Source organism: Carcharhinus amblyrhynchos, chromosome 9 (genome assembly GCF_965287045.1).
Source record: "Carcharhinus amblyrhynchos chromosome 9, sCarAmb.v2.hapA, whole genome shotgun sequence".
NCBI classification, from domain to species: Eukaryota; Metazoa; Chordata; class Chondrichthyes; order Carcharhiniformes; family Carcharhinidae; genus Carcharhinus; species Carcharhinus amblyrhynchos.
The window spans coordinates 11,559,430-11,578,234 of record NC_137332.1 but is presented as its reverse complement, the minus strand read 5'-3'; the positions used below and the strand labels follow the sequence as shown (position 1 = coordinate 11,578,234).

Genomic DNA, 18,805 nt, shown 5'->3' with positions numbered 1-18,805 from the left:
TGTGGATTGTCAGAAAAACCTATCTGGTTCACTAATGTTTCTTGTGAAAGGAAATCTGCCATCCTTATCTGGTCTGGCCAACATGTGACTCCAGGGCCACAGCAATATGGTTGACTCAACTGCCAAAGAACCAAGAAAAGTACAGAATAGGAACAGGCCTTTGAGTCCTCCAAGCCTGTGCCGATCAAGATGCCCTAATTAAACAAAAAAAACCTGGCCTTACTCAGTCCGTATCCCTCTATTTCCTCCCTATTTATGTTCCCAGATCAATCCAGATTGATCCAGATGCCTCTTAAATGTTGCTAATGTGCCTGCATCCACCACCTCCTCTGGCAGCCTGTTCCAAACACCCACTCTCTTTTAAGTGAAACACTTCCCCTGCACATTTCTCTTAAACTTTTCCCCCCACCTTGAACCTGAGTCTCCTTGTAGCTGATACTTCCACACAGGGAAAAGGCCTCTGACTATCCACCCTATGTCTCTCATAATTTTGTAGACCTCTATCAGGTCTCCCCTCAGCCTCTGTCTTTCCGGTGAAAACAATCCTGATTTATTCAATCTCTCCTCATAGCCAACACCCTCGAGACCAAGCAACAGCCTGGTGAACCTTCTTTGCACTCTCTCCAAAACTTCCACATCCTTCTGGTAGCGTGGTGATCAGAACCGCAACATTACTCCAAATGCAGCCTAGCCAAAGTTTTATATAACTGTAACATGATTTCCCTCTGAAATGGTCTAGCAAGCCACTCAGGTTAAGGGCAATTAGGAATGGGCAAAAAATGCTGGCCAGCCAGCAACACCCCCGTCCCACAGAAGAATATGAAACGTGGGCCTCCTGCTGATTACCACACACTGTCCCTCCTCAGCTGATGAATCAGTGCTCCTCCATGTTGAACACTTGGAGGAAGCACTGAGAGTGGCAAGGGTGCAGAATGCATTCTGGATCAGGGATTTCAATGTCCATCACCAAGAGTGCCTTGGTAGCAGCACCACAGACTGAGTTGGGCGGGTCCTAAAGGACTGGCTGGCTAGATTGGGATTGTAGCAGGTGATAAGGGGACCAACGGAGGAAAAACATGTTTGACCTTACCCTCACTGACCTACCTGCTGAAGATCATCTGTCCATGACAGTATCAGTAGGAATGACCACTGCACAATTCTGTGGAGATAAAGTCCATTTTTGCATTGAGGATACCCTCCATTGTGCTAAACTTTGAACAAATCTAGTAATTCAAGACTGGACATTAATGAGACACTGTGGGCAATCAGCAGCAGAATTTTATTCAACCACAATCTGCATCATCACAGACATATATATAGAACACTACAGCACAAACAGGCCCTTCGGCCCACAAGTTGCACCGATCATATCCATACCTACCAGGCCTATCTATAACTCTCAATCCCATTAAATCCCGCGTACTTATCCAGAAGTCTCTTAAAAGACCCCAGCGAGTTTGCCTCTACCACCACTGACGGCAGCCGATTCCACTCACTCACGACCCTCTGAGTAAAAAACTTACCCCTGACATCTCCTCTGTACCTGCTCCCCAGCACCTTAAACCTGTGTCCTCTCGTAGCGACCATTTCAGCCCTGGCAAATAGCCTCCAAGAATCCACCCTATCTATATCTCTCAACATTTTATAAACCTCTATCAGGTCGCCTCTCAATTTTCGTCTCTCCAGGGAGGAGACCTAGCTTCCTCAATCTACCTTCATAAGGCATGCCTCCCAATCTAGGCAATGTCCTTGTAAATCTCCTCTGCAACCTCTCAATAGCTTCCACATCCTTCTTGTAGTGAGGCGACCAGAACTGCGCACAGTACTTCAAGTGGGGTCTGACAAGGGTCTTATAAAGTTGCAGCATTACCTCCCAACTCCTAAACTCAATCCCTCGATTAATGAAGGCTAGCACACCATATGCCTTCTTGACCACATCCTCCACCTGCGAGGCCGATTTAAGAGTTCTATGGACTCGGACTCCAAGGTCCTTCTGCTCCTCAACACTGCTAAGAGTCCTACCCTTGATATTGTCCTACCCTTGATATCACGGTCCGGCATATCTCCTGCTCTACCACTACCACCAAGCCAAGGGACCAACCTTAATTTAATGTAGAGTGCAGGAGGGCATGATAGGAGCAACAATACGCACACCTAAAAATTAGGTGTCAACCTGATGAAGTTACAACATGTGACTACTTGCATGCCAAATATCACATATAATAGCTAAGCAATTCCACAAACAATGGATCAGTTCCGTGTTCTGTAGTCCTGCCACATCCAGTGAATGGTGGTGGACAATCGAACAACTCACTGGAGGAAGAGGTTCCAGACATATCCCCATCCTCAACTGCAGAGGAGCCCAGCACATCTGTGCAAAAAATAAGGCTGAAGCATTTGCAACAATCTTCAGCCAGAAGTGCAAAGTGGATGATAAATATCAGCCTCCTCTGGAGATCCCCAGCATCACACATGTCAACCTTCAGCCAATTTGATTTGCTCCGTGTGATATCAAGAAACGACAAAGACTTGGATTTTTTGATTTGATTAGATTTATTATTGTCACATCTATTAACATACAATAAAAAGTATTGTTTCTTGCATGCTATACAGACAAACATATCATTCATAGAGAAGGAAACAAGAGAATGCAGAATGCAGTGTTACAGTCATAGCTAGGGTGTAGAGAAAGATTAACTTGATGCAAGGTAGGTCCATTCAAAAGTTTGACAGCAGCCAGGAAGAAGCTTTTGAGTTGGTTGGTACATGACCTTAGACTTTTGTATCTTTTTCCTGAAGGAAGAAAGTGGAAGAGAGAATGTCCAGGGTCCTTAATTATGCTGGCTGCTTTGCCAAGGCAGCGGGGAAATGTAGACAGTCGGTGGATGGGAGGCTGGTTTGTGTGATGGATCTGGCTATATTCAAGACCTTTTGTAGGTTCTTGCAGTCTTGGGAAGAACAGGAGCTATACCAAGCTGTGATACAACCAGAAAGAACACTTTCTATGGCACATCTATAAAAGTTGGTGAAAGTCGTAGCTGACACGCCAAATTTCTTTAGTCTTCTGAGAAACTAGACACATTAGTGCACTTTCCGAACTATAGTGTTGGCATGGGGGGACCAGAACAGGTTCCTGGTGACCTGGACACCTAAAAACTTGAAGCTCTCGACCCTTTCTACTTTGTCCCCATTGATGTAGACAGGGGCATGTTCTCCTTTACTTTTCCTGAAGTTGATGACAATCTCCTTCATTCTGTTGACATTGAGGGAGAGATTATTGTTGCCACACCAATTCACCAGATTCGCTATCTCATTTCTGTACTCTGTCTCGTCATTGTTTGAGGTTCGACCCACTGCGATGGTGTCATCAGCAAACTTAAAAATCGAATTGAAGGGGAATTTGGCCGCACAGTCACAGGTGTACAAGGACTATAGTAGGGGGCTGAGAACACAGCTTTGTGGGGCACTGGTGTTGAGGATTATCGTGGAGGAGGTGTTGTTGCCTGTCGTTTCTGATTTTGGTCTGTGAGTTAAGAAGTTCAGGATCCAGTCACAGAGGGAGGTGCCATGCCTAGACCACAGAGTTTAGAGTTGAGTATCGTGGGAAAAATAGTATTGAAGGCTGAGCTGTAGTCAATAAGTAGGAGTCTGATATAGGTGTCCTTGTTATCCAGGTGTTCCAGGGTTGAGTGTAGGGCAAGGGAAATTGTGTCTGCTGTAGACGTGTTGTGGCAGTGGGCAAACTGTAGTGGATCCAGGGTAGTCTGGGAGGCTGGAATTGATTCATGCCATGACTAACCTTTCGAAGCACTTCATAATGATGGATGCAAAGGATACTGCAAAGATTATGGAACCTGGCAATATTTTGGCAATAGTATTGAAGAACTTGCCTCAATGTAAAAAATTGCCCAGGTATGTCCTATGCACAAGGAACAGGACATACAGGGCAGCACGGTGGCACAGTGGTTAGCACTGTTGTCTCATAGCACCAGGGACCCGGGTTCAATTCCCGGCTTGGGTTACTGTCTGTGTGGAGTTTGCATGTTCTCCCCTTGTCTGCGTGGGTTTCCTCCAGGTGCTCCGGTTTCCTCCCAAAGTCTGAAAAACATGCTGATTTAGTGCACTGACCCGAACAGGCGTTGGAGCGTGGCAATTCAAGAAATTTCACAGTAACTTCACTGCAGCATTATTATAAGCCTTACTTGTGGCTAATAAATAAACTTTACTTTAAATTACCACTCCATCAGTCTATTCTCGATTATCAGTAAAGTATGGAAAGGATCATCAACAGCGCTATCAGGTCGCATTTATTCAACAATAACCTGCTCACTGGTGCTCAGTTTGGGTTCTGTCAGGGTACTCAGCTCCTAACCTCATTAAAGCTTTTGTTCAAACATGAACAAAAGAGCTGAATGCAACAGGTGAAAGTAAATACCCTTGACTTCAAGGCAGCATTTGATCAAGGAATCCTACCATAACTGGACTCAATGGGATTCAGGGAGGAAATCCTCCACTGGGCAGAGTCATGCCTGGCACAAAGGAAGATGGTTGTAATGGTTCGAAGTTAATCATCTCAGTTCCAGGGCATCACTGCAGGAGTTCTTTCTGAAGTCAATGATTATCTCCTTCGTTTTAACATAGGTCACGTGTTTTATCGGTGTTTGATATATTTTTCTTTTTCGGTTTTTAGGAGGTTTACAGTTTGCAGCCACTGATAACCTGGATACAAATGGATTAATTGATTCCTTCACTGGATTGGTATCGGGAAATGGTGACTTAAGCAAACGTGCCATTCAGGTTGGATTACCTGCAAATAATGACTTTCTAATTATTTTTGTGCCAATCAAGTTAAGTCCTTTATGGTAAAAGTACAATAATTCTATTTGTTTGATTCCAGCTTGAAAGCTTTGGGACAAGGATTGATAGGTACAGTTGGTTGAATGGGACAGTTTTTATCGATAAGACTGTTGGAAATAACACATACTTTGTTGTTATATGGGAAATGCAGACGCCAGACATGTTTGTACAAGACCCCAGTGGAAAGATTTACAACAACGTTGACTTTAGGATTGATCAAACTGTATATACAGCCCGTCTTAAGATTAAGGGCACTGCCCAGGTATGGCTCAAATTACATCCTTCAATGCTTTATATTTTGCAGTTTATTTCTTATCAATGTGACATTTTTTCCTCGAGTAGTATTGCCTAAGTGTCATCCTACTGCCATCCATCCATCCCCAAAAGATCCCATTCTATAGAAAAGTCTTCAGCATGTTGTTGGTTATTGGTCAACTGAATACACAATATTGGGGAGCCAATGGCCTAGTGGTATTATCACTAGATTATCAATGCAGGAACTTAACTAATGTTTGAATCCCACCATGGCAAATGGCGGAAGTTGCATTCGATAAAAAAATCTGGAATTAAGCATCTACTGATGGCAGTGGGATGACTGTTGTCGATTCTCGGAAAAACCCATCTAGTTCACTAACGTCCTTTAGGAAAGGAAATCTGCCATCCTAACCTACATGTGACACCAGAGCCTCAGCAATGTGGTTGACTCTCAGCTGTACTCCAAGGGAAACTCGGGATGGGCAATAAATGCTGACCAGCCAGTGATGCCCATGTCCAACTGATGAATAAAAATAAATATCTAGAATTAGGAGTCCACAGATAACTATGAAATCATTATCGATTGTCAGAAAAACCTATCTGGTTCGCTAATATATTTTATGAAAGGAAATCTGCCATCCTTACCTGGTCTAGCCTACATATGACTCCAGAACCACAGCAATGTGGTTGACCCTCCAAGGACAAGTAGAGATGAGCAATAAATTCTGGCCAGCCAGCCACACCCAGCTTCCACAAATGGATAGAAACAAAAATATATAGAATGGAATCATAGGATAGGATTTTTAGGACAGTGAGTGCTTTGAGAGTCAGCGCATGACAGCCCACCAGCATTTCACAGAATCCCTACAGTGCAAAAGGAGGCCCACCAAGCCCGCAAGGGCAAAAATCCCACTCAGTCCCTCACCTTTTGACCCCACGCTGACCCTGCTAATCCCCCTGGCACTAAGGAGCAATTAGCATGGCCAATCCACCTAACCAGCACAAGTACAGTCGCCCCAAGGCCAGAATCGAACCAGGGTCTCTGGCGTTGCGAAGCAGCAGTGCTAACCGCCCCGCTCAATTGAGTGTTGACAGGCTAATCTGACTTGGCTGACAGTCCTCCGGGCACACCGCTACGGTGGCCAGAAGAGGCGCTGCAGCCCTGCCTACACCCCGGTACTTGCGGGGAAGGAGGCAAGCAGGGTCGGCGATGGACGTCGAAGCCCCGCGGCAGGAGGACGGCAGCGTCGGGAGGTAGGCGCGGTGCCCATGAAAAATGTGACGGGGCATTCGCGTCCGAGATGAAGACTGATGGAAAACGGGGTGGCCTCCTGCCCTTGAGCGACACTTACACATCTGGCTGACAACCACTGCACACCGTCCTGTTCCTCTGGCGGCTGGCGCGCTGCATATGCGCAGCTGCGCCGCCGGCCAACTGAAACAGCACGCGAGCGCGGCATGCGCCCGCTGGGGACAGGAGCTTTCTGCCCAGGTAGAATGGCCATAGGACACAAAAGAGGGTCATTCACTTCATTCTAAATATCTCAGACATTCTCAAATTGGCTTTCTTTCTTACACTAATTGATTGATCCAATTCTACTTTGTACTTTCAGGTTGACCAAGTTAACAGTTTACCAGTTATCTCCCCTCATCTTCCCCCCTCCCACCTTTGCTTTCAGTTTTGTAAATTTTACCTCTGTCCTGTCCATTTCCACCCTCCCCCAACATCTTCGTCTGCCACAGTTTACTTTCTAATTTTGTCTTCTCTGCCACTTGGCCATCCACACCCTTTATTCTTTCAGTGATCAGCCATCAGCAGTCTTTTCCCCTGATTTCTGTGACTATGACATCGTTTACTCCCTCACCCTGCAATATAAATATCTCCTACTTTCTGTGCCTTTTAGCTTTGTCAAAGGGTCATCTGGACTCGAAATGTCAGCTCTTTTCTCTCCTTACAGATGCTGCCAGACGTGCTGAGATTTTCCAGCATTTTTTCTTTTAGTTTACCAGCCCCATCACCTATGTGGCCACTTAGTGCTATTTCCTCTCTGCAGTTTGTTTGAGTCACATCCAATCACAAACCCAGTGAAACTTTTAGCCTGTGTACATCCTGGAAAGCCTCAGTTTTCAGAGGCTTGGGGAGGCATTCCTGAACAAGGAAAGGATGGAGCTCTTACCTGTTCTACGATTAAAAATGAACATTTCTTTCCCAGACTGGACCTTGGAAGTACAATATCCAGAATCTTGGAACCAAACAGGCTATAGCTATCACAGTAACATCCCAAGCAGCAGTTCAGGAAGTCCCCCCAGTAAGGGTCAATGCACACATCAACAGGAAGGATTCAATCAGCCCAATGATAATTTATGCGGAAGTCAGTCAAGGATTTTTACCCATCCTGTTTGTGAATGTGACAGCAATAATTGAACGGCCCACTGGCCCTCCAGTTGAGCAGCGCCTTTCTGATGATGGCCTAGGTAAGAAACGTAATGTGACCCTGTGAAATAGAATGTACACTTATGTTGTAAGCATCTGGAATATGGATATATCCAAGTTTAGCTTTCTTTACATAAAAAGTATTCTAATTCAGTGGGTCGAATGGCCTCCTTCTGCATTGTAGCGATTCTATGATTCAATATGACAATAATAATGAAATCAAAGAAAGTACAGAAAGGCATGCTTTGACATGGCTCAGCTTTGACAGGCCTTTACAATTTTCACTGTCAAGCTAACAACGTAAAGGCGCCATTGTCCCAGATGACCACAGGCTGCTCTCTCCTTTGAGGGGAAAAGCTGACTAGTAGTGAGTTAACCTGAAGATCATCACACCTCAGGCAAGGCACAAGGTTGTGAAGATACTGAATAACCTCAACTGGTACAGCAATTGAACCTGAGCTGTTGGTATCACTCAACTGCCAAGCTAATAAACAAGCTTGAGCGTGGAGCCTTCCTCTCACTCCACTAATGCATTGGGGTAGTAAGGCAGGATTTGAGGGCTGCTGATTTTCTTTACACTAGACATCCCAATGCACCAGCTATCTTTCAGTATTCCTACAGTACAGAAGGAGGCCATTCGGCCTCTCGAGTTTGTATCGACTCTTTGACCGCAATGGCCAAGGTGATTAAGAAGGCATATGGCATGCTTGCCTTCATCAGTTGGGGCACTGAGTACAAGAGTTGGGAAATCATGTTGCTGCTACCCAAAACCTTGGTTAGACCACATGTAAAGTATTGCATGAAGTTCTGGTCACCACAGTATCAAAGGGACCCGGAAGCTTTGGAGAGAGTGCAAAGAGGGTTCACCAGGAAGTTGCCTGTTCTTGAGGGCATTGACTATGAGAAGGGATTGAATAAACTAGGATCATTTTCATTGGAAAAATAGAGGCTGAGAGGAAACACAACAGAGGTCTACAAAATTATGATGAGGAGACAGGGTGGATAGTCAGAAGCTTTTCTCCAGGGTGGAAATGTCAATTACAAGGAGGCACAGGTTCAAGGGGGAAAGTTTAAGGGAGATGTGCGGAGAAAGTTTTTCCGCAGAGAGTGGTGAGTGCCTGGAATGCATTGCCAGAGGAGGTGGTGGAAGCAACACATTAACGACATCGAAGAGGCATCTGGATGGGTACGTGAATAGGAAGGGAATAGAGGGATACAGACCAAGTAAGGGCAGAAGGTTTTGTTTTAGTTTAGTTAGGGCATTGCAGGCTGCCCTAATTGGCACAGGCTTGGAGGCCCGAAGACCCTGTTCCTGTGCTGTACTTTTCTTTGTTCTTTGTTCTCTTTGTTATTTGACAAAGCATCTTATCTAGACCCTATCCCTGTAACCCCTCATGTTTAATCCACCTTCCTCCAATTACTGAGGTAACAGATTCCCATCATGCTCATGACCACACCCAGCAGTAGTTCCAGTGATACACCATCGATCTGGGTGTTGCCCTTCATCCAATGTGCCTCATCCCTGCTGAACACCTCCAATGTCCATCTACACATTGCCTCCTGAAACACACCTGAGATTACATCATCCAGATGCACATTGCACTCACTGCCTATCTTGGGGATGCAAAACACAAAGATTTATTTGTACAATAGCATAGATCAAAGAACAAAGAAAATTATAGCACAGGAACAGGCCCTTCAGCCCTTCAAGCCTGCACCAAACATGCTGCCCAACTGAACGAAAACCCCTTATCCTTCCGGGGACCATATCCCTTCGTTTCCATCCTATTCATGTATTTGACCAGACGCCCCTTAAAAGTCACTATCGTATCCGCTTCCACTACCTCCCCTGGCAGCGAGTTCCAGGCACCCACCACCCTTTGTGTGAAAAACTTGCCTCGTACATCTCCTTTAAACCTTGCCCCTCGCACTTTAAACCTATGCCCCCTAGTGTTTGACTCTTCCACTCAGGGAAAAAGCTTCTGACTATCCACTCTGTCCATGCCCCTCAGGTCGCCCCTCAACCTCCATCATTCCATGAGAACAAACCAAGTTTCTCCAACCTCTCCTCATAGCTAATGGCCTCCATACCTGGCAACATCCTGGAAAACCTTTTCTGTATCCTTTCTAAAGCTTGCACATCCTTCTGGTAGTGTGGCGACAGAATTGAACACTATATTCCAAGCGCGACCGAAGTAAAGCTCTGTAAACATGACTTGCCAATTTTTAAATTCAGTACCCCGGCCAATGAAGGCAAGCATGCTGTATGCCCTCTTGACTACATTCTCCACCTACAACGCCATCTTCAGTGACCTGTGTACCTGTACACCCAGATCCCTCTGCCTATCAATACTCTGAAGGGTTCTGCCATTTACTATATATTTCCCATCTGTATTAGACGTTCCAAAATGTATTACCTCACATTTGTCTGGATTAAGTTCCATCTGCTATCTCTCCCAAGTCTCCAACTGATCTATATCCTGCTGTATCCTCTGACAGTCCTCATCGCTATCTGCAATTCCACCAACCTTTGTGCCGTTCCGCAAACTTACTAATCAAACCAGTTACATTTTCCTCCAAATCATTTGTATATATCACAAACAGCAAAAGTCCCAGCACTGATCTTGGAGGAACACCACTTGTCACAGCCCTCCATTCAGAAACACACCTTTCCATTGCTACCCTCTGTCTTCTATGACCGAGCCAGTTCTGTATCCGTCTTGCTAGCTCACCTCTGACCCTGTGCAACTTCATCTTCTGCACCAGATCATACATTCTGACTCACTGCATTGACTACTGTGTTTCCTTCTGCAATTTGATCTCCCCTTTAACCTCACAACTCCCACCCACTCCTATCACCCATCACCACAAGCCAGCTTGAACGCTGCCTTGCTGCTTACATCGGGATCAATGTATTACAGGTGCGGCAATTGCAGCTATGATCTTTTCACTTTGCACTTGTCAACACTGAGTACTGATATGTGCGTGTATGAGTTTCCATTTTGTGGCTTTGACAAGAACTTCTGTACGGTATTTTTCCATGCTCCTCTCTTGAGGTGGCACAGTGGGTAGCACTGCTGCCTCACTGCGCCAGAGACCAGGGTTAAATTCCCAACTTGGGTCACTGTTTGTGTGGAGCTTGCACGTTACCCCAGTGTCTGAGTGCGTTTCCTCTCAGTTTTGTCCCACAGTCCAAAGATGTGTGGGTTAGGTAAATTGGCCATGCTAAATTCTCCCTCCATGTAACCAAACAGGTACCGGGGTGTGGCGCCTACAGCATTTTCACAGTAACTTCATTACAGTGTTCATGTAAGCCAATTTGTCACACTAACACATAAACTTTTAAAATTTAAAAACTGTGTACAGCTGTTTACCCTTTCTTGCCTTTAGGTGCTGATGTTGTCAAGAATGATGGTATTTACACCAAATATTTCTACAACTTTAGCGGAGCTGGAAGGTACAGCCTTAAAGTGCGTGTGCAAGGAAAGGATGCGATTGTAAAGATGACAGGAAGACCTTCCTTGTATATACCAGGATTTGTAGAAAATGGTAATAAATACTTGACAATGGTCTGAAAGCCTGTGTAGAGATTCCATAGAGTGGTGTCTGGTTTTATATCAGGATGATCTTTGAGTTGCAGGTTCACTGAATTAATTGAGTACTATCTGTCTGAGCTCCTGTCTGTGGATGCCCAGATAACTTGCATAATGCTCAGATTCTCTCATCAAAAGGTGCATGAACTCATATCAGTCCTTGCAGCTCTCCCCAAGTCCTGGTGTGGGAGGACAATGATGGAGTCGGGAGGAGGATTACTCTGATGATACTGTGCGTCAGAGCTCTGCATTCTGCACCTGGACCTCCGAAATGTAGAGCATGCCTGTTCCCAGAATCCTCAGGTGTAATAAAGCAGAGGCTGATTTCCCCCTCTGAGAACTGATACCTTAACTGATACCCCAAGGTGGAGTAATCTGTAAAAAATGAGTGTGAGCTACTCTTCAGCAACTTCTAGTGATTAAATAAAAATAAATCCCTGACATACTCTCTAATATCAACACATTTCAATTTATTTATCTAAATAACAATGAACAAATGAACTAAACTACTAACAAACTAAATAAATCCCTTCTATTAACAATTCTCGAATAAAACAAGATTCTAATCGAATGCTGTTCAAATCATTACATTTCCCACTCATTAACAAAATGGAATTTAGTCACTCTCTAAAATTACAACCAAGTTTGGTGTCTTCTGGAATATTCTGGGCTTTTTCTGCTGATTCTTCTGTCTGGAACATCTTTCTTCTTTGGTATCTTTGCTATCTAAATGATGCTTTCCCTCAGACATAGATGAAACCATGAGACCCAGCGATTCTCTCTCTCTGAAGAGATGAGAGCTGAGAGCTGTTAGCTCCAGCAGGTGGCAGTTGCTCTACTTCTTTCTCCCACTGGCCCCTTCTTTTATACCCGTGATGATATATCAATATTTCCCACAATAGGATTGGTCCAAGCTTGTCAAACCATCAGATTTAAATTTCATAGGTTTTTGGTATCTAAGTGCTTGATTCAAATTGATTGGCTAAATTTAAAAGCCTGTTGTCTTGGTTGCTTGGCCTTTTGATATAAATGTTTCAGTTTGGCTCTCCGTGTATTTGCATTTTAAATCTCGGGACCAAGCTATGCTTTTCCAGCACCCCCCTAGCATTTTACAATTTTACAAACAGCATATTCTAACTTCCTGTCTCCGAGTCTACAATTACCCTGCTCAACTTCGCAACACAGGGAAAGCCACTCTCACTAGAGTAGTTACCAAGGAGAATTTAAAAAGATTAAAACCAGTTTTTCCTGGGATGAAAGAGTCAATTACGAGGGGACGTAAGTTTAAAGTGTGATGGGCAAGGTTTAAAGCAGATGTACAAGGCAACTTTCTTACACATAAGTGTCTGGAACTCGCTGCCAGAGGGGATAGTGGAAGCAGATACAATAGTGACGTTTAAGGGGCGTCTTGACAAGTACATGAATAGGTTGGGAATAGAGGGATACGGTCCCCGGAAGGGTAGGTTGTTTTAGTTCAGTCGGACAGCATGGTCGGTGCAGGCTTGGAGGGCCAAAGGACTTGTTGCTGAGCTGTAATTTTCTTTGTTCAGTTCTAACTCCTGAGTAACTGACTGAACCATGTTCAATGCAGTTTATTGTTAACAGTCTAAGTGATCTGGATCCAAAATATCCATGTCTTTCTTTTCATGTAGACGGTATTCATCCAAATCAACCAAGACCTCCAGTCAACACAGATAATCCTGATAAATTAAATTTCAGCCGAGTCCAGCCAGGTGGGACTTTAGGTTCCCAGGGAAAACCCCTTGTTGACTTTCCACCATGTAAAATCAAAGACCTTCAAGCAACATTAGTTCAAGATGAAGTTGATCTGGAGTGGACAGCACCAGGAGAAGATTACGATCAAGGAGCAGGTAATTGTTGCTGAATTTATGTGGCTGATGAGGAGTTTGTTTTCCTAGGAATGATTTGAACAAACAGTTGACGACTTCTATTGATCAGTGGTGCTATCATACATGGAAGAAAACCACCTACTCACAGGAAGAGAGAACGAGGAATATTGAAGGATGGCATGTTGGCACAGTGGTTAGCACAACGCCAGGGATCCGGGTTCGATTCCAGCCGTGGTTAGAGTTTGCATGTCCTCCCCATATCTGCATGGGTTTCCTCCGGGTGCTCCGGTTTCCTCCCACACTCCAAAGATAAGCAGGTTAAATTGATTTGCCATGCTGAATTGACCCTAGTTTCAGGGGGATTACCAGGGTAAATATGAGGGGTTACAGGGATAGGGCCTGACTGGGATTGTTGTCGGTGCGGGCCTGATGAGCCAAATGGCCTCTTTCTGCACTGTAGGGATTCTATGATTTCATGAAGATGGAATCAAGCTTTGGTGATAAGGTGAATTTGGCACACAAAGCTGACTCAAGTTCCATTACCAACTTGGATCACTGTCTGTGCGGAATCTGCACATTCTCCCCATGATTACATGGGCTTGCTCCAGGTGCTCTGGTTTACTCCCACAGTCCGAAAGAGGTGCTGGTTAGGTGCATTGGCCGTGCTAAATTCTCCGTCAGTGTACCTGAGCAGGCGCTGGAGTGTGCTGACCAGGGAATTTTCACAGTAACTTCATTGCAGTGCCTACTTGTGACACGAATAGATAAACTTTAATCTTTTATGTTGGAACTCAGGACTATGCACAGAAGATGCTCGCAATAAGAACATAAGAACATAAGAAATAGGAGCAGGAGTAGGCCATCTAGCCCTTCAAGCCTGCCCCGCCATTCAATAAGATCATGGCTGATCTGTCGTGGCTCAGTTCCACTTTCCCACCCTCTCCCCATAACCCTTAATCCCCTCTCTTATCAAAAACCCATCAACCCGCGTCTTAAAAATATTTAGCGAGGCAGCCTCCACCACTTCAACAGGCAGAGAATTCCAGAGATTCACCACCCTTTGAGTGAAGAAGTTCCTCCTCAACTCCGTTCTAAACTGCCCCCCCTTTATCTTGAGGCTGTGCCCCCTAGTCCTCCTGTCTTTTTTGAGCGGGAAGAGTCTCTCCACCTCTATCCTATCCATCCCATTCATCATCTTATACGTCTCAATGAGATCTCCCCTCATTCTTCTAAACTCTAACGAGTACAAGCCTAGTTTATTCAGCCTCTCCTCATAGCTCAACCCCCTCAACTCCGGTATCAGCCTAGTAAACCTCCTCTGCACTCCCTCCAAGGCCAAAATATCTTTGCGCAGGTGCGGCGCCCAAAAATGCACACAGTACTCCAGCAGTAATACTCTCGTAATACTGCAAGTCTAGCAGCATCTGTGAAGAGAGAGAGAGAATTCACATTTCAGCTGAATGATCTTGAATCGCCATGGATTCAAGCACAGGTGGCAGGAAAGGGGTTTGGGGGAAAAGGGGGAGACATGTTGGCACCTTGGTATGTTAACTCTCTCTCCACAAAAGTTGGTAGATGTACTGTATTTTCACAAGTTTGTGCTTTTAGTTTAGATTTCCAGCATCTGTAGTATTTTGCTTTTGTGTTGGCAGGTATGAGTCTTGATTGACAGAGACTGGTAGCTAAGTAAATGAGATGGGGTGTACAGCGCAGTGTCCTAGGCTAGTGGAAAAGTTGCTGGAATGTGACATCTGAAGATGCATTCACTGACCTTGACAACTTGTATGAGGTCATTGAACACCGAACGGCATTGCATCCAGTTCTTCGGGACTATATTACTAGCATGGATTGCAGTGGTGATCTTCTCCCATTTCCTATTCAGTTGTCTGGAGGGCCTCCTATTGATGTTCGACCTATCTCCCTCTCCCCCGTTCTCTTCCTGCACCTAGGCCTGCAGTTCGAAATTCTAGAACCTTGGAGATTTCTGCTGCAGTGTTGTTCTATTCCTTTTTCTTTCCCAAGCCCAATTCACTTCAGCAAGAATTTCAGCACCTACTTCAGCCAAAATAGACTTCCCTGTTAGGAGATGCAGGCTTGCTTTAAATTTGGAACTCAAGCTAAGCTCTCAGTATTTTGAGCCCCTCTAACGGCATGCAGCTGTGCAACAGCATGCTTAGTGCTAGTTGTCTGACATACATATGACTCTTGATCCATAACAGCACGATGGACTCTTAAATCACCGAGCAAGCCACCCAGTCCATGGACAATTAGGGATCCTAAATATCTCCCAGTGTTGAATAATATTTAGGATACAGGATCAGTCCTTTCAGCCATTGGTTAATGGCCCTGCCTCCACACCAGTTTCCTCCCAGTCTTCTTCACCCAACCCCTCCTGTATTTACCTAGCTTCCACTTCATATTTCTCCTGAATTCCCTATTGGTTTGATTAGAGACAGTTATTTGTGGCCCCCTAGTTCTTCTCTCATCCACAAGTGGAAACATCTTCTTCGTTTCTATCCCGTCAAACCCTTGAATCACCTTAAAAGCTCCTCTTCATTATCTCCGCATGTCTCAGGTTTCTCAATTCTGAAGCAAGGTTACGGGCCTGAAACATTAACTGTTTCTCTTTCCACAGATGCTGCCAGCTCTGCTGAGTGTTTTCAGAATTTTCTGCTTTGATTTGAAGTTTCGCCTGTAATTTGCCGTCACACTGTTTCCAAAGTCTTGACATCCCTTGCTGAGTTGCAGGACCCAGAATCCGGTGCAAATTTCCAGCTGAGATTTGACTGCTCAGGATAAGCTCCTCGCTTTGATGCTGTGTTTTACTTATGATGTGGAGATGCTGACGTTGAACTCGGGTAGACACAGTAAGAAGTCTCACAACACCAGCTTAAAGTCCAACAGGTTTATTTGGTAGCAAACGCCACTAGCTTTCGGAGCACTGCTCCTTCATCAGGTGAGTGGGGACTGAAGGAGCAGCGCTTCGAAAACTAGTGGCATTTGCTACCAAATAAACCCGTTGGACTTTAACCTGGCGTTCTGAGACTTCTTACTGTGTTTTACTTATGCAGTTACGGATCCCAGTACCTCTTAAATACTTGTGTAAATATATTCATTTCTTTCCAATCCTTTTACAATTTCCTCTTTCCTTAGCATCCCGCTATGAAATGAGAAGAAGCGGCAGCCGCCTAAAGCTACGGGACAGTTTCTCAAGTGCTGCCTTGGTTAACTTGACCAACTTGAGGCCACAGCCTTTTGGTTCGAGGGAAACTGTCTCAATTATTCTTCAGAAGGCAAGATTGCAAAATGGGTCAAACATCTACTTTGCTATCCGTGCGTACGACAAGATCAATCAGGCCTCGGAAATATCGAATATCGCCAAGGTTTCAGTCTTTGTCAAATTGATTGAGCACCCAAAAGGTTACATTATATCAGAAAAGAGCTGGATTGCAATTGTTGCCACATCTGTTATTTGTTTGACTGCTGGGATCATATTTTTCACTGTGTGCAAAAGGAAGCGAAAGAGAGTAAATGCAGATGCTTAACGTCCTTGCAGCTAGAATGGACAGCATGCACTTAATGAGCCCAATTTTTACACTTTGTACATGCATGAACTCGATATGGATTAAGCAGCGAGTTGGGGGGGGCTGGGGCTGCAGATTGTCAGTGTTTACCCCATTTTCTTTGGCTCTTCTACCAAAGTTATGGTGGACAGTTAGAACACATTCCCCCACTCCACCCACAACTCCTTTGGAGAAAGTTCCCCTCCCTTTGCTTAACCGCCTGGGGGACCGAGGGAGGTCGGAAGGCTGCACAGTTTTATAGCTATATTCCAATAGTTTTTCAGATGTACTCCAAGGCGTCGGCCCAAGGTTATCAGCATAAATACATAATTTCTCTTGCTTTGCAAAAACTTGTATCTCCTTACAGCAAAATAATCTGTATAATTGACGACTTCAGATTTTATTTCTGTTGCCTGCATTAATAAAAAATTTCTTGTGCAATGAATGTTTGAGTGAATTATTTGGCTTTAAACTTAAGCTACTTCCCAGATACTTTGTTTATTATTACAAACCAAAGGACAGGAGTCCAGGACAAAACTCAAACTTACAACAGCTGCAACACGTTGGGCCTGATTTTCTCATTGCGTTGCGCCCATTTTCAGGGCGAAAACTTGGTAAAGTCGGGCATGAGCCGAGTAGGACGAGCTGCTCCTGCCTCCGCGCTGGTTCCCCCTTTACCAAGGCCCAAAAATGGCCACGATCAGGATTGCACCTGAAAAGGGCACGACGGCCAATTAAATGCATTTGCATGTATTTAAATTGACTTCATGGGTTGCATGCCCAACTTTATCGGCACTTCCCCCTTTACCACCACGTTGACCCATCCAGAATTGGCATGAAACAGACATGCTCCATATAAGTCCGACTCAGGAGCTTCAATTAGTGAGGAGCTAGGTGCCTAGTGTCTGATGGTTCTCTGTTTGAGATCAGTGGGGGGGAAGGGGGGGGTCCCATGACACCCTGTGATCAGTGAGTGGGGAAGGGGGGTCCGCTGCCACTCTGCCTGTGATCAGTGGGGTGGAAGCGGAGGTCCACTGCCATTCTGTCTGAGATCAGTGGGGTGGAAGCGGGAGTGCATGCTGCCTCTGTGATTAGTTGGGGGAAGGGGGTCTGCTGCCACTTTGCCTGTGATCAGCACAGGGAAGAGGGATCTGCTGCCACTCTGCCTGAGATCGGTGGGGAGGAAGATGGGAGGGGACGCTATTGGTCTGGGTGGGGGTGGATGGGGGAATAAAGGGGTTAGTAATGTTGGGGGGGATTAAGCAATGTCTGTGGGGGTCAGGGAAGGCATTATCTGGCCCGGGAGAGATATGGCAGAGGAGTAGCAGTCTATAATTATTTTTGCTGCACATGCGAAGTTGGAGGCATTGATTGGAGCAGCAGGGTTTCCAGCGCATTAAGCCCCACCCACAGACTGGTGGCACGCAATTGGGAATGGCTGATATTTTTTGCAGGCAGTTTGCGTATGGGGGCGCCTGAGAATGGATCTAAAAGTCGGATCTGAAATGCTCCCAGTTTCAAGTCCGCCCAGCACTTAGAATTAAAATGGTAAAATAGAGCCGTTTAACTCTTACACTTAAACATGAACTCTTAACTGAAACTCTAACTCTTAACTTTTAACTCTAACTAAAAATGGATACTATCCATTTCAGAATGAAATGCCAAGTCTGTTTCCAATGTAGATTTGTCATAGAGTCATAGAGGTTTACAGCATGGAAACAGGCCCTTCATCGCAACTTGTCTATGCTGCCCTTTTTTAAAATCCCTAAGCTAATCCCAATTGCCCGCATTTGGCCCATATCCCTCTAAACCCATCGTACTCATGTAACTTTCTAAATGCTTCTTAAAAGACAAAATTGTACCTGCCTCTACCACTACCTCTGGCAGCTTGCTCCAGACACTCACCACTCGCTGTGAAAAAAATTGCTCCTCTGGACACTTTTGCATCTCTCTCCTCTCACTTTAAACCTATGCCCTCTAGTTTTAGACTCCCCTGTCTTTGGGAAAAGATATTGATTATCTAGCTGATCTGTGCCCCTCATTATTTTATAGAGCTCTAAAAGATCACCCCTCAATCTCCTATGCTCCAGCAAAAAAAGGTCCCAGTCTATCCAGCCCCTCCTTATAACTCAATTCATCAAGTCCTGGTAGCATCCTAGTAAAGCTTTTCTGCACTCTTTCTAGCTTAATAATATCCTTTCTAGAATAGGGTGACCAGAATTGCGCACAGTATTCCAATGTTTTGTACAACTT

General features: G+C 45.0%; 1 protein-coding gene across 1 annotated transcript in view; it reads left to right on the top strand.

Annotated features, from left to right (window-relative positions):
- LOC145347584 (calcium-activated chloride channel regulator 1-like) overlaps window positions 1-16,593 on the top strand; it is a 42,430-nt gene extending 25,837 nt beyond the window's left edge. The window contains exons 9-14 of the mRNA XM_080195169.1: window positions 4,691-4,797; window positions 4,898-5,119; window positions 7,326-7,587; window positions 10,937-11,095; window positions 12,792-13,010; window positions 16,143-16,593. Coding sequence (XP_080051295.1) covers window positions 4,691-4,797; window positions 4,898-5,119; window positions 7,326-7,587; window positions 10,937-11,095; window positions 12,792-13,010; window positions 16,143-16,534 — 1,361 coding nt within the window. The 3' untranslated portion in view covers window positions 16,535-16,593. The remainder of the gene's footprint in view (window positions 1-4,690; window positions 4,798-4,897; window positions 5,120-7,325; window positions 7,588-10,936; window positions 11,096-12,791; window positions 13,011-16,142) is intronic.
- The last annotated feature ends 2,212 nt before the right edge of the window (window positions 16,594-18,805 follow it).